This window comes from Cynocephalus volans, chromosome X (genome assembly GCF_027409185.1).
Source record: "Cynocephalus volans isolate mCynVol1 chromosome X, mCynVol1.pri, whole genome shotgun sequence".
Lineage (NCBI taxonomy): Eukaryota > Metazoa > Chordata > Mammalia > Dermoptera > Cynocephalidae > Cynocephalus > Cynocephalus volans.
The window spans coordinates 103,658-125,524 of NC_084478.1; the positions used below are offsets into that span (position 1 = coordinate 103,658).

Genomic DNA, 21,867 nt, shown 5'->3' on the forward strand with positions numbered 1-21,867 from the left:
GAGAGGGGCCCCCATGGGGATCAGCCCAACGCTGACCCCCTCCTCTGAGTCCTGCCTGCCTCCCACCCAATGGGGTTTGTTCTCAGGACCCCAGTGCTCTGGTACAGCCAGATTCAGGAACTGGGAAGGGACAGGCCCAGCAGCAAAACAAGGAGACTGGAGACACCGGGAGCTGGGAAGGATGGGGTGCTGCACCTGTGCCTATCCCACATGAAGCCCACCACCCACTGTTCTGGGCTCCCTGAGACCCCCACCCTCTCCTCTGGGCTCCCTGAGACCCCCCCCTCCCCTCTGGGCTCCCTGAGACCCCCAACCCTGTCCCCTGGGTTCTCTGAGACCCCCACCCTCCCCTCTGGGCTCCCTGAGACCCTCTCGCTTCCCACATGAAGGCCCGTGTTGCCGAGCTCCTTGCAGGGGGTCTCTCACCGGGCTGTGCCTGAGGCAGCAGTGGGGGCCACGCTCTCCCTCAGTGTCTGAGTCAGGGTGGAGACCACGAGTGGCCAGGGGGGTGCTGGAGGACAGCCAGGAGACCAGACCCGTGCGGCCATTCCTGTCTCACCCAGACAGGGAGGACTTGGACAGGACCAGACACAGCCTGGAGCCGGACCTGGGAGGACAAGCTGGCCTTGCAGATGGGGAGAGGTCTCGGGAGCCATCTGGCCCTGCAAGTCCCAGGAGGGGGTGTCTGGGAGAGCTCCTAGGAGCACGGGGGGCACAGCCCCAGGATGGCCACAGGCTGGCAAGTGATGGGCTGTACCCCACGAGCCCCCAGGAGGCACTGCCCAAGCAGGATGCTTCACAGCCCACAGGGGAGTCTCCAAAGTTGCGGTGAAGTGACTCCTCCACAGCAGAGCCCAGGGAACCAGACGGGCTGGGGGAGGCACGCGTCTCCAGCTACCGAGTCCTGAAGCCTTCAGTGGTCTCCTCACCTACTGGTCCCTGTCCCAGACGAGGGGGCTGTTCTGCTCCACTTAGTAAAGCCTGGGCGACCTGCATGTGTCATCCACCCTGTGAGGCTGGGGGCAAAGGGCTAGACAGAGGGTGCAGCTGGGACCACGTGCAAGCTCTGTCCTCACCTGTGGGTCCCAGGACACGGCCCCACCCCGTGGAGCCTACTCTCCTCACCTGTGAGAGGTGTGGAAGGACAGGGTGAGTGGGAGGGAACAGGAGGGGCCGTGTGTCTGGCAGGGCTGTGTGTACAGCATGGCCACCTGGCCCGCCCTTGGAGAAGTTCACACGCACCCCATTCACACGCTCAGGAGAGGGGTACAGATTTCTTTTTGTTTTTTTAACTTATCCCTGAATGCTGAATTCTGGAACTCAAAAACACTGACCACTATAAGTTGAATATAAACCTAAGAAAAAAATACAATTTTTCCTTAGTGCCAAAAGGGAAAAAGGACACTACCCGACTTCTCTCAGGTATTTCCTTTGGAAAACGTGCCATCGCAGGGCTCCCTCAGTGTCTCCGACTCTGCAGATCACTTTAAAATCTGAATGAGCCTGGGGCCAGCTGTGCATCCCACGAATGTCTTTCCTGGAGCCGAGAAGCCTCCTGTGTAACGTGAGCATTAAGTGGGGCCCTGTCAACCTGCCTTTGTTGGAGTTTTGCTCTAAGAGATAATTTCCCACTCCTTGAAAAGGTGCAAGTAGTTTCACTTTTCTTTTGGGTAAAGACAATGGATGTGTATGTGACGGGCTGTATCCACCTGCATTTAGGAAGGTGAGATTCTCCCTGTCTCTGCGATCTCTTAGCGGGGTTCCTGGTTTGTTGCTTTTCCAATAATAAAACTGTTTTCGTTCTCTTTTACCTTTGTGGGGAGCCTTTCTGGGCTGTGTCTCGACACCAGCAAGGGACAGCAGGGCAGTCTCTGAGTCTGTGAATACCTGGTACCCAGCTCGCGCTGGAAGAACTAGAAATGCCAGTTGAGGTGCCTCAGAACAAAGCTTTTAATACCTCGTCACTGAAACATCCCAGAGGGAAACCAGTTCTTGCCACGCACTGATGGCTGGCCTGGATGGTTCAGAGCTGACACTCCAGCCGCCCACTCCGAGGTGACACCAGTCCCACCATGGTGTCGTCATTGGCAGCAGACGCCCAGGCACACGCAGGCGGAGGTGGCCTGCTCTGCTCTGATGCTGGAAAAATGCGATTCGCTGGCCGAGGGTGTCTTTTCATTCTGGAAAGAGCTTCTGGAATTTGCTGTAGGCGGCATTGCTGATGGTGACTGTGACATCGGCTGCCCCGTCCTCAGGTATCACGTCCACCCGCTGCACAGCTGCCTCCTTGTACAGCCAGCTGGGGATGGAGCAGCACGTTCCATGGAGACCGTGAGGACCCTCCACCCATTTGGTCAGTTTCAGCATAAATACCCCGGAGGACAGCCTAGCCACCCCCAAGCCCCTGCTCAGACCTCCCTGTATTGCTCAGGGAGGTACAACCTGCAGCCCAAGAATGTCCATGAGCACAGATTAGGCACCTGGTGTATGCAGGCTGAGTCATTAACACAGCTCAGGTCCATTCAGAAACATCCCAGCTACTTGCAGAGGAAGAAAACAGACCTAGGGTTGCCAGGGTGGAGGGGGCAGGGGGAGGGACGCTGGGGAGAGGTTGGGTGGGGACACAGGAAATAACTGCAATTTGTGGTGAGGGGCACACTGAGAGTATTGATCTGATCATCACATCTTGGGCACAGGAGGTGATAGCTCTGTGCTCCATGAATATGCATAATCAATTAAAAAAAAAAAAATCCCAGCTGATGCCTGCACATCTAAAGCTGGGGGTGCTCTGCCTGTTTTATGGCTCTCCCCAAACACTCAAAGGCCCAGTTCTGGGCCTGGCGATGGGACCCAGGTCATTGCCCCTTCCCGCCCGCCAAGGCCGCTCACCTGAGCTGGGCCCCTGCCAGGCGGACACGGAGGGTGAGGACCCGTCTCCTGGTGGCTCTCAAAACTGCCTCTTCCAGCTCAGCTCTCAGTTCCTCCAGACCATGCCCCAGGAGGGCGGACACAGCCAGGACATTTGGTTCTGCGGGGCTGTACCTGCCAGGGGCGGAGAGGACACAGACCCGGCTCAGCCTCAGGGACGACCTGTCGAGAAGAGGGTCCCCATGTCACCCACCCACAGCCGGCTTGTGACACTTTAATTGGTGCAAGGTGAAGACACCAGCCCCACCGGATGGTTAGGACATGGAAGAGTAAAAAGAGGTGGCAGAGGCGGGGGCAAACCCCAGGCTGGGAACGAGGAACTGTCCTGAGATCACCCCTGCCCGCCTGCTGGCTACACCTGGGGAACGGGATGCTCAGCCGGCACTGGGTCTCTGGCTCACCCGGGCACCAGGTCCACCTTGTTGTGCACTTCCACCACAGAGTCCAGGAGCGGGGCGGGCAAGCCCAGGCCCTGCAGGGTGGACAGCACGCTGGCTTTCTGCAGCTCCGTCTCGGGGTGGCTCACATCCCTCACATGGACAATCAGATCCTGCAGGACGGGCCACACGTCAGAGCTGAGGGGGGTCTGACCCCAACCCCACCCCCGTGGATGGCCTGCACGGTCACTGCAGGCCGGTGGGGGCAGGAGCTGCGCCACATGCAGTCTCAGACGGGCACCCGAGGACAGGGGCTGCTGAGGACCACAGGGTGGTCCATGGTGGACCCAGGCTGCCCAGCTCCCCTGCATCCGGATCACACCCACTGCCAACCATGACTCGCTTAGGCCACTGCTTGTGGGACACGGGGACCACCATTTGGTGCCTAACTGGTCTCTGGGGCCACAGGTACCAGCTCTGCCCCTCCAGACACACGGACAAGGTGAGTGCCGGGTGTGACCACCCATCCACTGACACCTCATTCAAAGCTTCCAGCTGTTTAATCCTTCTGAAAAATCTTAAAAAAATTTTTTTTAAATGATTTCACGTTTTAAAGGATGCTTTTCTTCATTTTAAAAGTATCTATACATAGGTTCCTTATGCAAAGTCTGGAAAACACAGAACAGAGGAAAATAAAAGCCACGTGTAATCCTGCCACCAGAAACAGGTGCCACTTACATTTTAGGGTCTTCATGTCTAGGTTTTGGGGTTTGTTTGGATGTTAATTAAACTTTTAAAAAATCTTTTCACTTTGGAAAACTTTAAGACTTTCAGAAAACTTGCAGATGGTGGAGAGGGTAGCCCCTGGCCCTTGGCCACCTTTTCCCACAGTCCACCCGTGATGTGAGTGTAGGCACCTGTCCCATTGGAGGGCCGACACTGGTACATGCTTGTCACTCCTCACCTCGCTTGATTTCACTAGCTTTCCCTGAAGGCCTCCTGCCCCAATGCCCAGAAGAAACAGATACGTAAAGTCCTCACGTCTCAGGCTCCTTGGCTGTGACTGCCTGTAGTTCTTCTGCTCCAATGGTTGTAGGATATCCTCTGTCTGGAGATTTTCTCAGGTTGACACGGGGTTAAGGGTTTTGGGGGTAGACCACGGAGCAGGGTGTCCCCCTCAGCACCTCATGTCAAAGGCACTTGCTGCCAACCTCACCCTCCACTGGGGACGCCAATCCTGGCCACCTGGCCACAGGGTGCTTGTCAGGTGTGTCCCTGTTCAGTGACTCTCTCCCCCACGATGTCCTTCTTGGAAGACGTCACTAAACACAGCCCACACTTGTGGGAAGGGTCCACCTCTTTGAGGGGTTGGAGCTACATCAGTCACTGTGTTCGGGAGATTTATCTCTTTTCCCCGTTGCAGAAACGTAATTGAGAATGTACTTTATAAACACTTATATCTCACGTTTTCTCCACTGTGTTTAAGTCATTTTCCTACACTCTCTACAGAATCATGTTTGATGGGTACGTAAAGTCTACCACATGGATGTAGTGTGTTACTCACTCATTAACTTAAAGCTGGGTAGACAGTCATGTAGTGGGCTGAATAGTGCCCCCCAAAACCCACATCTACCTGGAACCCCAGGATGTGGCCTTATTTGGAGATAGGGTCTTTGCAAATGTAATTAGTTAAGATGAAATCATCCTGGATTAGGGTGGCCCTAAATCCAATGACAGGTGTCCTTATAAGAGGCAGATGAGGAGTCACAGACACAGAGGAGAAGCCACATGAAGACGGAGGCAGAGACTGGAGTGATGCGTCCGCAAGCCCGGGGACACCTGGAGCCACCAGGAGCTGGAACTGGCAGGAAGGATCCTCCCCTGGAGCCTCTGCAGGGAGCACGGCCCTGCCACACCTGGATCTCAGACTTCTGCCTCCAGGACGGGGATAGGACACATTTCTGTGGGTTTAACTCCCCAGCCTGTGGTACTTTGTAACAGGAGAGAGATGCAGGTTGTTTCCAGGCACTGACTCTTAAAGAGTCGCAGAGGTCACCTTGGCGTGTGCGTCTTTGTCCACACTTCTGACTAGACAAATCATTGCTCTATTTCTTACAGATTCTCTGGTGTGGAGTGATCACACCCAAGAGCAGGCTGTGTCCAGCTATGCGAGCCGTGAAGACCCGATGAATAGCTTGACATTTCTCCAGGCGCACACGGTGGCAGGACACAGCCCTGGGGTGGGCTCCTGGGTGCACAGGGCAGGGCAGCAGCAGTGAGGTGGCACACTGAGGCTGGGTCTGAGGACAAAGGAGGCCAAGGGGACGCCTGCCATTTAGCCCTTCTCCCATGTGGGGACATTTCCTTGCTTATCTCAAGGAAGGGACCTTCTCTCAAGAGAACTGCCTGACTGGCAGGAAAAGGCTGCACTTTCCTGAGTCTACGGGAAGATGTTTTGTGGCCTCCCACGAGGGACCATTTTCATCTCCTGGACTGAGAGGAGTCAGCGATCAATTATGACCAGGCTTCTATCCCAGGGGCAGACTCTGAGCTGGGGTTTTAAGGATCACCCCGACGCAGCGGCCACACCAGGAAACACCATGTCCCTCTCATCATGATTCACGGGGATCACTGTACGGAGGTGGAAGGAACAGAGTAGGAGGGTTCACGGTGTGTCCAAGGAGTCCCGGTCGTGGTTGAAAATTCGGCCCCAGGTCTATTGTGACCTAGAGACCCCAGCACCCAGGGTGTGTTGACCTCTGAGGGAACCTCATCCCAGCCCGTCCCGCCCTGTGCTCACCGAGTGGGCCACGTCCTCCAGTGTAGCCGAGAAGGACTCAATCAGGTCGTGAGGCAGCTGGGAGAGGAAGCCGATGGTGTCTACATAGAGGACCGTCAGGGAGGAGTGCAGCGTGCCCGCATGGGCCGTGACGTCCAGCGTGGCAAACAGCTGGTCCCGGGGCTGTGCAGCCGCGTCGCCGGTCAGAGCCTTGATCAAGGTGGTTTTTCCTAGTGGAGGGGAGGGGGATGCTGGGTGAGGCGTTCACACGCCTCCCACCATCCTGCACGGGATGTGGCACCTCCATGCCTGAGACCCACGGTCCCCTGATGAAGTGGTGAGCCCCGGGGTCACTGAGGGCCTGAGCTCCTCTGAAGGAGCCCGTCTCTATTCTTAAAAAGAATAGAACCAGGTAAGGGTGTGAACACCAGCGTAGCCAGGTGCCAGTGTAGACGGGGAGGTATGGTGTAGATAAGGGAGGAAGATGTACTTAGGATGATGGTGTAGACGGGGGTGGGCCTTTGGAGGACGGTGTAGATGGGAGAGGGCCTGTGGAGGATGGTGTAGATGGGGGTGCACCTATGGAGGACGGTGTAGACGGGGGTGTGACTGTGGATGACGGTGTAGACGGAGGTGGGCCCGGGGATGATGGTGTAGACGGGCGTGGGCCCGGGGATGACGGTATAGACGAAGGTGGGACCGTGGATGAGGGTGTAGACGGGGGTGGGCCCGTGGATGAGGGTGTAGACGGGGGTGGGCCCGTGGATGAGGGTGTAGACAAGGGTGGGCCAGCGGATGAGGGTGTAGACGGGGCCGGGCCCGCGGATGAGGGTGTAGACGGGGCCGGGCCCGCGGCTGACGGTGTAGACGGGGGGGTGGGCCCGGGGTGACGGTGTAGACGGGGGGGTGGGCCCGGGGTGATGGTGCAGACGGGAGTGGGCCCGGGGATGACGGAGTAGACGGCGGTGGGCCCGTGGATGACGGTGTAGATGGGGTGGGCCCGTGGATGAGGGTGTAGACGGGCGTGGGCCCGCGGATGAGGGTGTAGACGGGGCTGGGCCTGCGAATGATGGTATATACGGGGATGGGCCTGTGGATGATGATGTAGATGGGGGTGGGCCTGTGGATGATGGTGTAGATGGGTTCGGCCTCTGGCTGCAGGATGTAGATGGGGCTGGGCCTGTGGATGATGGTGTAGATGGGAGTGGGCCTGGGGATGATGGTGTAGACGGGAGTGGGCCTGTGGATGATGGTGTAGATGGGAGTGGGCCTATGTCTGCAGGGTGTAGTTGGGGGTGGGGCTGTGGATGATGGTGTAGATGGGAGAGGGCCTGTGTCTGCAGGGTGTAGTTGGGGGTGGGACTGTGGATGATGGTGTAGATGGGGGTGGGGCCGTGGATGATGGTGTAGATGGGGGTGGGCCCGTGGATTATGGTGTAGATGGGCGTGGGCCCACGGATGAGGGTGTAGACGGGCGTGGGCACGCGGATGAGGGTGTAGACGGGGCTGGGCCTGCGGATGAGGGTGTAGACGAAGGTGGGCCCGGGGATGAGGGTGTAGACGGGGGGGTGGGCCCGGGGTGACAGTGTAGATGGGGGTGGGCCCGGGGATGACGGTGTAGCTGGGCGTGGGCCGGGGGATGACAGTGTAGACGGGCGTGGGCTTGTGGATGATGGTGTAGATGGCGGTGGGCCTGTGGATGATGGTGTAGACGGTCGGGCCTCTGGCTGCAGGATGTAGATGGGGCTGGGCCTGTGGATGATGGTGTAGATGGGGGTGGGCCTGTGGATGATGGTGTAGATGGGAGTGGGCCTGTGTCTGCAGGCTGTAGTTGGGGGTGGGGCTGTGGATGATGGTGTAGACAGGGGTTAGCCTGTGGATGATGGTGTCGACGGGGGTGGGCCTGTGGATGATGGTGTACATGTGGGTGGGCCTGTGAATGATGGTGTAAATGGAGGTGGGCCTCTGGCGGGATGGTGTAGACGGGGGTGGGCCTGGGGATGATGGTGTAGATGTGAGTGGGCCTGTGGTTGCAGGGTGTAGACGGGGCTGGGCCTGTGGATGAGGGTGTAGACGGGCGTGGGCCCGGGGATGACGGTGTAGACGGGCGTGGGCCCGGGGATGACGGTGTAGACGGGGTTGGGCCTGTGGATGACGGTGTAGACGGGGGTGGTCCTGTGGATGTTGGTGTAGACGGGGGTGGGCCTGTGGATGATGGTGTAGATGGGGCTGGGCCTGGGGATGATGCTGTAGACGGGGGTGGCCTGGGGATGATGGTGTAGATGGGGGTGGGCATGTGGATGATGGTCTGACGGGGGTGGGCCCATGGATGATGGTATATACGGAGATGGGCCCGTGGATGATGGTGTAGACGGGGTGGGCCTGTGGCTGCAGCGTGTAGACAGGGGTGGGCCTGTGGCTGCAGGGTGTAGATGGGGGTGGGCCTGTGGATGATGGTGTAGATGGGGGTGGGCCTGTGGATGATGGTGTAGACGGGGGTGGGCCTGTGGATGATGGTATATACGGGGATGGGCCTGTGGATGATGGTGTACATCGGGGTGGGCCTGTGGCTGCAGGGTGTAGATGGGAGTGGGCCACTGGATGATTGTGTAGACGGGGGTGGGCCTGTGTATGATGGTGTAGATGGGTGTGGGCCTGTGGATGATGGTGTAGACGGGAGTGAGCCTGTGGCTGCAGGGTGTAGAGGGGGGGTGGGCCTGTGGCTGCAGGGTGTAGACGGGGGTGGGCCTGTGGATGATGGTGTAGACGGGGGTGGGCCTGTGGATGATGGTGTAGACGGTGTGGGCCTGTGGATGATGGTGTAGATGGGAGTGGGCCTGTGGCTGCAGCGTGTACATTGGGGTGGGCCTGGGGATGATGGTGTAGATGGGAGTGGGCCTGTGGATGATGGTGTAGATGGCAGTGGGCCTCTGGCAGCAGGGTGTAGACGGAGGTGGGCCTGGGTATGATGGTGTAGACAGCAGTGGGCCTGTGAATGATGGTATAGACGGGTTGGGCCTCTGGCTGCAGGATGTAGATGGGGCTGGGCCTGTGGATGATGGTGTAGATGGGAGTGGGCCTGTGGATGATGGTGTAGATGGGAGTGAGCCTGTGGCTGCAGAGTGTAGACGGGGGTGGGCCTGTGGATGATGGTGTAGATGGGAGTGGGCCTGTGGCTGCAGGGTGTAGTTGGTGGTGGGGCTGTGGATGATGGTGTAGATGGGGGTGGGCCTGTGGATGATGATGTAGATGGGGGTGGGCCTGTGGATGATGGTGTAGATGGGGGTGGGCCTGTGTCTGCAGGGTGTAGTTGGGGGTGGGGCTGTGGATGATGGTGTAGATGGGGGTAGGCCTGTGGATGATGGTGTCGACGGGGGTGGGCTTGTGGCTGCAGGGTGTACATTGGGGTGGGCCTGGGGATAATGGTGTAGATGGGAGTGGGCCTGTGGATGATGGTGTAGATGGCGGTGGGCCTCTGGCGGCAGGGTGTAGACGGAGGTGGGCCTGGGTATGATGGTGTAGACAGCAGTGGGCCTGTGAATGATGGTGTAGACGGGTTGGGCCTCTGGCTGCAGGATGTAGATGGGGCTGGGCCTGTGGATGATGGTGTAGATGGGAGTGGGCCTGTGGCTGCAGGGTGTAGTTGGTGGTGGGGCTGTTGATGATGGTGTAGACGGGGGTGGGCCTGTGGATGATGGTGTAGACGGGGGTGGGCCTGTGGATGATGGTGCAAACGGGGGTGGGCCTGTGGGTGTGGTCCTGTGGCTGCAGGGTGTCGACTGGCTTGGGCCTGTGGATGATGGTGCAGACGGGGGTGGGCCTGTGGATGATGGTGTATAAGGGAATGGGCCTGTGGCTCCAGGGTGTAGACGGGGGTGGGCCTGTGGCTGCAGGGTGTAGACGGGGGTGGGCCTGTGGCTGCAGGATGTAGATAGGAGTGGGCCAGTGGATGATTGTGTAGACGAGGGTGGGCCTGTGTATGATTGTGTAGACGAGGGTGGGCCTGTGGATGATGGTGTAGATGGGGGTGGGCCTGTGAATGATCGTGTAGATGGGAGTGGGCCTGTGGCTGCAGGGTGTAGATGGGGTGGGCCTGTGGATGATGGTGTAGACGGGGGTGGGCCTGTGGATGCAGGGTATGGACAGGAGTGGGTCTACGGATCCAGGGTCCTGTCAGTCACAGCTGCAAACAGTGCCTCCTGGTGGCCCTGCACAGTACTGACCGAATGTGCACTGGGACGTGACCGAGGTGAGCCTGGTGGACAGGTCGCCCTGACACAGGGCAGCTGTCAGCCCTCGGCACGTATATGGAACACTGAGGTGTCCAGGCCAGCTCAGCCTGGGATCTATGTAGAAACCTAACTGGTCGTCTTAGAAAAACAGAACTGTTTGTCTGTGATCCTACAATTGTCTGTGTGGTATAGCCTGACAGGAGTGTCCTGGACTTCCCGGGAGGTATGAATACATATACGTATGTATGTATGTATATCTATAGTGTTTCTTAAAGCCACGTGTGCCCCCAGCTTCTGCCTGCACGTTCCAGTGGGGATCCCCACCCCGTCATGGATGTGGACCAGCAGCTCTGGGGAAGGGCACCTAGTGTGGCCACATGGGCCCTGACTGAGCATCTGCATCCCCTGCTCATCCAGGCATGACCCTGCCTTCTTGGGGCTTTGTGACTGTAAACAGAACCATGGCTTCTGTCTCCTACCTAAGACTTCATTTAAGGTGCAACTAAGAAATAAATTAAATTTACTGTGAAGGTTTATTTTATAAAATCCAAGTAGCTTTTATTCTTCTAAGGACATGTGTGTCAATGGATTTAAAATTGTCAAGGTCTCAATTTTTTCTATTTCTCAGAGACTGGAAAATATTCATAGAAACAAGAGGGCCCAATTCAAGGTCAAGTACTCATTAAACCAACTCTAATGACTGGTCAAGTACTCAAGAAACCAATGTGACAACTATTAAAAAGCAACGACAGCCAAGCTAGAGCCACTAGAGCTCAGGGGAAGAGGAGGAGAGACCTGTGGAGTTCACAAAGGCTGGAGAACCCACAACGAGAGAAAGAAAGAACTGCTCGAACCATTTCGAGCCCCAGCCACTTCAAGGCTGGAGCTGCTGAGCACATGGAGCAGGAGCAGGAGCCGGGAGAAGCTGCAGCTGTGCCCTTCAGATGAAGTTGCTTGGAGGCTGCAGGGGAGAGGAGGGCGTTGGTGGCCCCCAGGCCAGCAAGATCACTGACAGGGTTCCTGTGGACCCACACAGGAGAGAAGGGCCAGAACAACTGAAAAAAGGAGCCTGGTGAGTCATCACAAGGGACCAGAGCACGGCCTATCCCAGGAGAAGTGTTTGGAGTACAGGCAGTGGGGGAGACGGGCCCACCAGGGGAACACTGGGGCACAGCAAGGACAGCTGATCTGCCCTCCAGTCAGTACAGGACCACTCAGTGGAGACTGATCAGGAATATAGAACTGCAGGAGGAGCAGTTTGTTGAAAAGACACAGGCCCAGATCAGAGTTTCCACACAACCCAGGTATAGGAGACCTCACAAGACTCAGAAGTACATTCAGTGTCAACCATCAAAACCTGAGCTGCACAAAAAGCCTTCCTCAGGGAATCAGCAGCAATGAAGCAATTTATCTCAACTACAGAGTTCAAGTGCTGGTCCCTCAGGAAGTTCCCCCATTTTAGAAGTAAGCAAAGGACAACAAATTAGTTCCAGTATAGAGTTTAAGTGGTGGGAGCAGTGAATAATCCAACACAGAACTGAAAGAAAAAACAAAATACCCAGAGACCAGACATTAAGTTTGATATTAACTAGTAAAAGTCTCATGTCAACAAAGAACACCTATAAAACCTGGAAGGACTGGAAATCCCCTGGGATCCCAAGCCAGGGAGGAGGGAGGGCTGAGGGCCTCGGCCACACCCCCCTGACATCTGCAATTGGAACCACCCTGGGCTCCTGATCTGGGGCAGTGACGGGCCAAAGGCTTCAGCCACACCCCCCTGACATCTGCATCCAGCCCAGCAACTACCTAGCCACTGCTGAAAGCCCCCTGGTGTCCCTTGCTGGAATGAGGGGGGTGCCACAGGCGTCGATTACACCCCCCCATCCACCCTATTTCCCTTCCCTTCCCCTCTCTCCCTCCCCAACAATCGCTCTGCAACAGCATCTTAGGATGAGGTGTGGAGCTAGGGGAAGTTGAACTCAGCCACAACCAGGTAAAGAGCACCCCCAAAACACCACTTCCATGCAGGTAGCCCTCCAGAGCCACCACACAATTGCCATGACTACCATAAAAGTGACTAGTTTCTATAGCAGCAGTCACAGCCACCCTGAAGATGGCATGACAGACTCTCAACGGCATTGACACAAGGAGAGGCACCAGTGGACACCAAAATAACAACAAAAAAGAGGAAGATGTCCTCTCTCCCCACAAAGAAGAGTAGGCAGGCATGGTCCTGGGGGACCAGGCCGGGGAGCCCCAAGAAGTACGAGGCACTTTGCAGCTTGGCAGAGTCCCCTGCCAACCGCCATGAACAAGACGTCTCAGTGTTTGCGAATGGATTCTCCTATGACACATCAGCCTTGTGTGAGCGGGGAGCTACTCTGGGATCTCTCTCACCACAGTTGGTGTAGCCCACCACGGAGACCACTGGGAACTCCCGCCGCGTCCGCTGCTTGCGCAGGAGATGTCTCTTCTTCCTCAGTTTCTCCAGGGCCTTCCGAATCTTGATTTCCTTTTCTTTTAAGAGACGCCGTTGAACCTGCTTGAAGGATTCTCCTAAAAAGACCAGGGACGGCAAGTCAGTGAGCAAAATGTCAGGAAATAAAGCAGAAGCCAGCTGTACCACTGAAGGTCCCAGGGGGTGTGGGCCTGCCAACCCCAGGGTACTTAAGGACCCGCCTGGCCTGCCATCTCCAGACAGATCCTGCCCCACCCAGTCCTGTTCTGTGAGAATAGGTTCTGCTGGCGGAAGGCGGCCTTGACCCTGGACTTTCACCCTGTGAGGTCGAAAGCTCCCCTTGAGCTGGGAGAAAGTGAAGCTTGAGGGGGCACCCCAGAGGACAGCCAGGATGGTGTCTGCTGTGGGCTGAAAAGGGACCCCAAAAGGTGTGTCCACATCCTAACCCCAGAACCTGGAATGGGACCTATGTAGAAATAGGATCTTGGCACACGTAATTAAGAATTTTGAGATAAGGTCATCCTGGATCAGGGTGGCCCTAAATCCAGTGACAGGTGTCCTCGTAAGAGACAGAGAAGAAGACACAGACACAGAGAAGCCACTTGAAGATGGAGGCAGAGACTGGAGTGATGTGGTCACAAGCCCAGGGACTCCTGGAGCCACCAGGAGCTGGAAGAGGCAGAAAGGACCCTCCCCTGGAGCCTCTGGAGGGAGCACGGCCCTGCCACACCTGATCTCAGACTTTTGCCTCCAGAACTGAGACAGGACACATTCTTGTTGTGCTAAGCCTCCCAGTGTGTGGTCATTTCTTAGACCAGCCCTGGAGAACTACTTCGATGTCCTAATTTGCCTGAACATTAACACGAGACGAAATCCATGTTCAGCCTCACCCATCAGGATCTTTCTGGGCTGCCCTACCCTCTCCAGGGCTGGCCAATGTTGACATCCCCACCCCATCCAGGCACCCAGTGACAGCCATGGATGCCGTGCACATGCAGTGACACATTACCTGAGCCCATGATGTAGCGGGAGCCCCCTCTTTGCCCATCCAGGTCATTTTTCAGGTTTGACCTGGAATTGAAATGGGACGACTTACTAGCTGCAGATACATCCCTCCCAGAGAGAGCTAAGTGGAAGCGATGGCTTGAAAGCACAGGCGAGGGGGACATGTGGCGGTGGGGGGGGAGTCTCTTGATGGGGGGAAGGTGCAGATATCCTGTGCACCCCAGGAAATGATCAAACACTAAGGAAGGTGCCCTGGTGAGGGCTTCAGAGACGAGCATGTTCTGCCTGGGTACCTGAGGACAGGGATCTCGGCCAGCGCCACCTGAAGCCTGGCCTCCCTCGTGCGGGCGTTGCAGCGGAAGATGTGCAGCACGATCATGAACCGATCAAACACCTCCACGCCCCAGGCGGCTTCCAGTTCTTTCTAGAAAAGGAGGGAGCGGGTGAGGAGACTCCACAAGGGAGCCCCAGGCCAACACTCTGGGGAAACTCCTTCAACACGCGGAGTGTCAGAAGGAACCACCGAGAACGGGGTTCTGAACTACCTTGGTCGGGGCAGCCATCCTCTCCACGTTCAGGAAGACGGACGTGATTTCTGGAGACCCTCTGATTTTTTCTAAGGGAGGACAAGGCCCATCAGATGTTGGTGCTTCACCGATGGTCACTGCGGGACTGATCCTGCAGACGCCATCGGTGGGATGCTCCTCTGTAGGCTGTGCTCACTGACAACCCCCACGTCCTGAGCTCACTATCCAGGAAATCAGTGGCAGACGGGGGTCTATCTTTAGGGGTGTGCATCGGATACACACACATACAGATGGGGGTGAACATGCCAGGCAGGGATTAGATGCATCTGAGACTCAGGTGGGGAAATAAGACTCGCCCTGGGGCAAGTTTGCAGGGTCTCCCTTGCCCTGTATTGTGAGTGGGGACAGTAGGGAACCTGAGGGGGGTGGGGGTCCCATACAGGACCCCACTTCACAGTGTGTTGAGAGTGGGTGGTGGGCTGCCTGGAGAGAGAATTTGACTGGAGGCTGCTGTGGCAGGCGGGCCTACAGTGGGTCCAACTTCCACCCTATGTGCTGGACGCTGCCCTGACAGCACCTGTACTGGGCCCATCCCCCAGGGCTGGTTTGGATCTCGACGCAGGCTCAGCCTCACGTTCCCCGACCCTCACCCACATCTGATCCAGCTAACCCATGAGACCTCTATGTCCCTTCCCCTTGGGACCAGTCTTTGCTGCTTCTCTCAATTGACTTTTCTTGGCAGCAGGACACACAAAAGGAGGATTTGTGAAAAGAGAAGACAAGGGATGTGTGTCTGAACGAACTCACCTGTCAGGTGCTCAAAGTTTCCTTTGCCAAAGACAAGCCTACTGCTGGGTGCTTTGGTGGACACGACCATCGTCTGCACCACGGACCAGCCATCCAGAGTGTGGATCAGCGCAGTTGCCTCTGCCACCTGCCACTCGGCTGTGGGACAGATGGGACCACCGTGAGGGACGCTTATCTTTGGGGTTGGCCCTGGGATCCTGTTCATGCCTACCCAGGGCATCACCACCCATGTTCCACGTGACAGCCAACTCCTGCCCTAGCGACAATCCCCTCTGAGAAGACCCCAGATCAGTGTCTATTCCCAAACACAACAGCCTTCTTCCCATAAGGCCTCCAGGTGCAGATCTGATGGCAGAGAGAAGGGGGGCGGACAAGAGAGGGGAACAAGAGGAGGGAAGCTGGTGTCACCACCGGGCGTGAGGACAGCCCTGGGCATGTGGGATTCGGGCTCAGGAAACGGCAGGGAGCTGGGATGTGTTTAATGAGGAACCGTGGCCCATCACGATGGGCTCCACAGCATCTCCCTATCAGAGGGGGCCCCTGATGACACAGGTGGGTCCAGAGAATCTGCCGGGATGATGTGACAGAAGATTCTGGAAGAGCCAGGGAAGGCAATGTCCACAGGAAAATGTGACAGAAGGTTCCAGAACAACTGGGGATGGGAAGCATCTGCACATGACCCATGGGCTGCACATGACCCATGGGCTGCACATGGGACAGATGAGGTAACAGAAAGTTCTGGAAGAACTGGGAAAGGCAGGGTCTGCTCAGGACCCATGGCCTACAAATGGGCAGGATGAAGTAACAAAAGGTTCTGGAAGAACTGGGGAAGGCAGGTTCCACTCAGGACCCACAGCCTGCACACAGGCAGGATAGGTGACAGAAGGTTCTGGAAATACTCCGGAAAGGAAAAGGGGCTCCTGCTGCATCCTAGGGTTGGAGGGGTGTCAGAGTCGTTTGAGTGGCACCATCGGCCTGGTCACTGTCCTGGGGAGGAGGGCTCTGGGGAGGCCCTGGTGTTGCTTCTCCACCACACGTGTCACGAAAGGTCTCTCAAGATGATCAGGAAGATGGGAACAAGGAGACATCAGGAATGGCCCAGCCACACCACTGAGCTTTGGGTCCTGTTTTGGGGGCTGAGAGAGGGCTCTATGTCCGTGTCATGCTTGTGGCCTGTGGGATATGGTGACTGAAGAGCCTCGGTTCCGCCTGGTGCCTCCGTGGCCATCCGGGCGGCAGCTTCTCCGCTCCCTCAGGCAGAGGCTCTGTCTGTGTTCCTGGTGCACTTAGCACATGTCTGCAAAGACACCTCAGAGTCCTGGAGAAAGGAGAGGGTGTGGATGAGGAGAAGCCCAGCTCCAGAGCTCCAGGCAAGACCTTTCTGCACTTGCTTCTGCATCCTTCAGTTTCTCCACAAGGACCGTGATACCACTTTTGTAAACAGAAGAAGCCTCAGTGAGGCCGTTTAATACCCATGGGTGACGTCCCCCAGGGGAGCCAACCCTTCCGTCACGTCCCACTCCTGCACCGTCGACCCTGCTGAGCTGAAACGGGTTGGGATCGCCCTGTCATGTAATGTGTCTCTTCTTCCAAGGAATGCTGTTCTGAGCCTCGTCTGGGTGGGAACAGCCTGTTTCAAGTGTCTGTGTGCATCCCATGCTGTCAACCCTGAACATCCTGGTCCAGTGCTGCAAACCTGGGGACCCTCCATCCCCCATGCCCCAACTTTGACCACCACCCCCTTGCTTTCCAGCCCTGACTCCAACCCACCAATGCAGCCCTTTCTCAAGATCTTCACATCCCTCAGAGTCCTGTTCTCAGGCCCTCAGCTCCCAGGCTGTGCTCAGCATCTTGGGGCTGCTGTGACAAATGACCACAAGCTGAGGGCTTAAAACAACAGGTATTTATCCTTGCCCAGTTCTGAGAAATCTGAGATCCAGGTGTGGCAGGGCCGTGCTCCCTCCAGAGGCTCCAGGAGAGGATCCTTCCTGCCTCTTCCAGCTCCTGGTGGCTACAGGCATCCCTGGGCTTGTGGCTGCCTCACTCCAGTCTCTGCCTCTGTCTTCACGTGGCTTCTCCTCTGTGTCTGTGTCTTAACTATATCTTATATTTAATTATATATCTTAATTATATCTGCAAAGCTGCTGTATTCAAATAAGGTCCCACTCATAGGTTCTGAGAGTCAGGACGTGAACACATCTTTTAAGGACCACTATACTAGCCTAGCAGAGCCCTATGCAGTGAACCCAACTGGCCACCCACTCTGTACCCACCGCAGGTGGCTGGAGGAAAACATGCCACCCACTGACTGGGTGCCTTAAGAGCCCAGGGACCCACTGCACCTGGCAATCAGACCCCACCTCCGAAGCCTGGCCTCTCCTGGTCCCAGAGTCCAGATTACTCCTCCTCCTCTCCCCCCAATGTCTGAGGACGCCCCTCTCCTACCACCCCAGATCAGAAGCAGCGAAGGAACATCTGCAAACTCACACACACCTGCATGCAGCCTTGTGTGTAAATCCTCTGCTCAGCCTTCCCCCGCTACTGCCTGCCAGGGGTTGAACAGTGTTCCCCAAAGTTCACGTTCTTCCTGAACCTCAGAATGAACCTTATCTGGAAATAGAGTCTTTGCAGATGCAATTAAGTGTCTCCAGATGGAATCATACTGGATTAGGGTGGTCCTAAATCCAGTGACAAGTGTCCTTATAAGAGACAGAAGAGGAGACACAGACAGAGAAGAAGCCACGTGAAGATGGAGGCAGAGACTGGAGTGATGCAGCCACAAGCCCAGGGACACCTGGAGCCACCAGGAGCTGGAACATGCAGGAAGAATCCTCCCCTGGAGCCTCTGGAGGGAGCACAGCCCTGGCACATCTTGATTTCAGACTTCTGCCTCCAGAACCAGGGAAGAGTAAATCCCTGCTGTATGCTGTCACGGCAGCTCCAGGAAATTCATAAGCTGCTGTGGCCCCTCCCAGCTCCTACCCCTCTCGTCCCTAGAGGACTCAGCTCCTGTCCTCTCCTTTGCCCTGCAGTGTCCTGTCTTCCTTCCCAATGCATCTTTTCCATCTTAACTCCTCCCTTCCTACAGGACAACAAACACCCTCTCTTACCACCCCCACAGCATAGTACATGGGAGTGAATGTTAAGTCATCTAACTTTTGCAGTTCCACGGCACAGGCACAGATGAGGAAACCAAGGCAAGGGGAAGAGGCTGACATGAGTGACAAGCTGCTAAGTGGGGGCCAGGACGGATGTGAGGTGATGGGGAGGGTCCCCCATCTTCTGTCTTGTGGGGGAGGCCCCATCCTGTGTGCCACGGGGGACCCCATCCTCTGTAATGGGGTGCAGAAACCTTCTTGATGAGACTCCTGGTGGGCTGCCATTCTTCCCATCTCCATCGTCTGGACACTTAGCTCAGGCATTTGGGGGCCATCCCTGATTCCCCTGTTCCCTGAACCTCACGCCTGGCTGTCACAAACCCTGCAGGCACTGTCTTCAGCGCACAGCCACTGGGCCTGAGCCCCCAGCTCAGTGAGGAGCTCTGCACAGCTTCCTCTTGTCCCCGCTCCCAGATTCTGGCCCAGCTCCAGTACAGCTACTCCACACAGCCGCCTGCCTGCAGGATCTAGTCAAAAGACCATGTGAGACCCCCACAGTCCACCCCAGGTATCTATGGAAAACACAAAAACTTGTTCCCGTGTGTTCACAGCAGCACGGTTCACAATAGGAGGAATAGGTAGGAGCTGAGAGGTGGAAACAACCAGGTGTCCATCAACGGATGATAGACAAACAGAATGTGGTCACCACACAGTGACTTATCACTCACCATGAAAAGGAATGAGGCTCTGACACCTGCTGCAATGTGGACGAACCTCGAATACATTGTGCTCAGTGAAAGACCCCAGACACAAAAGACCACACAGTGTGTGATTCCATTTATATGAAATGTCCAGAACAGGAAATCCACAGAGACAGGAGCAGATTAGTGATTGCCAGGGGCTGGGGAAGGGGAGATGGTGAGTGACCGTCAATGGGTACAGGGTCCCCTTTTGGGGTGATGAGAATGTTCTGGAACCACACAGAGGTGATGGCTGCATAACACTGTGAACGTACTAAATGCCACTGAATTGTACCCTTTAAAATAGTTAATTGTATTCTATGTGAATTATATCTCAAGAAAACGCTTACTGATGGGGGAAAAAACAAAAAAAAAACAACCCCCACGACTTAGGCCACTCATCTGCTTAAAACCCAGTGCACGCAGAATGAAACCCAAATCCTGTTTTGCCCAAGAGATGCAGTGTGGCCTGGCTCTGTGCCCCCAGCCACAGATCCAGCCCTTCGGTGGTCCTGGGAAACCCCAGGAAGTGCTCCCTCGAGACCCTCCCTCAAGGCCCCACTCTCTGCCCGCCGGCTCCCTGCTGCCCGAGGTCCTTTCTCCCCCGGGTCACCCTGGCCCACCCTGGGGATGGGCCCTCCCTAACTTCCTGACCCCGTCCACGGCACCCGGGTGGCGGGTTTCTGCCAGTGTGTCTGCTCTGTGGCACTCCCTCAGCCTGGGACGGTGCTGGCACAGCGCAGGTGGCAGGAGCGGCTGCTGACCGGGTGGATGACGCATGGGTGAAGGTCCCAGTTAGAGACCGTCTCAGCGGCAGACACCCAAGGGTTTGCAGTTTTTTCTACAACAAGCGCCACGCAGTTTTGTGCACAAATCTCTGTGTTTGGGAGCCACAAGTCCAGAAGTGGTCGACGAGTTAAAGACTCCCTGACACGCACTGTGGACACAGGTAAAGGGCAGATTTTTAGGGTTTTTGTTAGATTCTTTTTTTTTTACAGATGGGGAGAGATCCTTAGGAGCAGGAGAGGGCGGGAAGAATAGAGGAGGAGAGGGTGAGCGGGCTGAAGGGAAGAGGGGCCGAGCGGCAGGCCAGGAGCTGCGGCATGAAATGAAGCCCCCGGTTCAGGAGAGATCAGGGATTTGAGGGGGCGACGGCGGGTAGCGGGCAGGGGGCGCGTCTGCTAAGCGTGCCCAAGGGCAGGCGTGCAAGCGGAGCCAGGAGGTTCAGGTGCTGTTTCTCAGCAGTGCGGGGCCTCAGCTCCCGCACAAATTTCACATTTTGGAAATTCCCGTGAAAGAAAAGCACTGTTAGCCCCAGAAGCTTCCAACGCAGAAATGCAGAAATCAACGCTCCCCAGCAGCAGACACTTACAGCGCCTTCATCGCTCCCACTTCCTCCTTCCGGGGTTGGGGGTTGAGAGAAGACACCTCCCTCCGTGCACTAGACTCCCCGCATTCCCCGATCCCAAACCCGCCATCCCACCCGGGCTCCAGTCCCGGCGCTAGAAAACGGCGGCGGCGGCGAGGCCCCGCCCCCCACCTCCGCCCTGAGATCCCCTCCTCCGAGTCCCCTCCCCTTCATACGGCCCCGCCCCCTCGGAGGCCCCCGCCCCGGCTTCTCCACCCTACGAGCGCTTCTCAGAGTCACCGCCCCTTCCAGAGGCCGCGCCCTCAGACTCTCCGCCTGAACGTCGGAATCAGAGGCGAGGCCCCGCCCCGTCACCTGTGGTGAGCTGCGGCTTGCCCGCGCCCCACTTGACGTCAGGGTGGACCAAGCACACGCGCTGCGTCCCCGCCGGCAGCAGGGGGCCGCTCGTCAGCAGCTCGTCCTCCTCCTCCGGCTCCTCGTCCTCTTCGTCCTCTTCGTCCTCCTCGGCCTCTCTCGTTCCACTTCCCCCGCCACCCTCACGTGGGCCCCTGCCCCCGCTCCCCGGCCCCTCGGGTCTCCCCGGGCCGCAGCGGCCATGGGCGGCGAGTGCCCGCGTGGGCCAGGGCAGCAGCGGCAGGGCCCTCGGAGCAGGGCCGCAGCGGCCCACGCGCCGGAGCCGGATCCCCAGGCAGACGGCAGCCCGCAAGGCCCACATGACGCCAGCGTCCGAAACGCGACGGGGCGGGGCCTCGCGGCCGGGGCGGGCTCGCGCGTTCGCCCATTGGCTGCCCTGCGTCACGTGCTCGTGATCGGCGGGCGCGGGTGGCGGGGCACCGAGCCGGGGACGTGCTGGGCTGTGGCGCGGGCGGCTTGCCGCGGACAGCACGCCGGGTAGAGCAGGGAACCCTGCGGGCTCTACGATGGGGTCCGGGTCCGCCCCGGGGTCCCTTGCTACGGGGGTCGGCGTCAGGCGGCTGCTGTGGGATGCTTGGAAAATGATGGCAGAGCCCCTCGGGTCCACCCAGGGGAGGTGAGGGGCGGGCCGGTCCCTGGGGAGCGCCTCTCCGCGCAGCTGCAGAGGGTCCCTGGAGTCCCAGCCTTCACTAGGAGTTTTTGTTAATGGTGTCCCAGCCCCAGCACCTCAGAACGCGACCCTGTAGGGAAGGTACAGGAGATGGTCAGGGCCGCTCAGATGTTCCGTGAAAGGAAGAGTCGACACTAGTTGACGCTCCACCGGAGAGAGCCCGTTTATTAGGACACACACACACACACACACACACACACACACACACACACACACACACACACACACACCACACACACACACACACACACACACACACACACACACACACACACACACACACACACACACACACACACACGGCTTAAAAAACAATCCCTACTTAGCATACCACATGGGGTTTGGGGGGGGGGAGCTGATTGGTGTGTAATTCGCTGGGGGTGTGATCCCTTGGGGCATTTGAGTCCCTACATTCAGGGTCTTGCCGAGCATTTGATGTAGGTGTGCACGTGCGCCCAGGTGC

At 57.3% G+C, this 21,867-nt stretch overlaps 1 protein-coding gene across 3 annotated transcripts; it reads right to left on the reverse strand.

Annotated features, from left to right (window-relative positions):
* Positions 1-1,926: 1,926 nt before the first annotated feature.
* On the reverse strand, positions 1,927-21,039 carry GTPBP6 (GTP binding protein 6 (putative)). Of its 3 annotated transcripts, none has more exons than XM_063083894.1 (10): positions 20,675-21,039; positions 15,114-15,251; positions 14,325-14,395; positions 14,073-14,203; positions 13,784-13,845; positions 12,714-12,872; positions 6,106-6,314; positions 3,330-3,478; positions 2,890-3,042; positions 1,927-2,299 (listed from the first exon to the last, which is right to left on the reverse strand). In XM_063083894.1, the coding sequence occupies exons 1-10, from the start codon at positions 21,033-21,035 to the stop codon at positions 2,176-2,178; spliced, it is 1,557 nt and encodes a 518-aa protein (XP_062939964.1). In that variant the 5' UTR covers positions 21,036-21,039; the 3' UTR covers positions 1,927-2,175. The 3 variants fall into 3 exon arrangements, with proteins under 3 accessions (XP_062939964.1, XP_062939963.1, XP_062939965.1); XM_063083893.1 differs by having other exon boundaries at positions 2,890-3,090; XM_063083895.1 differs by lacking the exons at positions 1,927-2,299; positions 2,890-3,042; positions 3,330-3,478 and adding an exon at positions 5,396-5,605.
* Between the last annotated feature and the right edge of the window lie 828 nt (positions 21,040-21,867).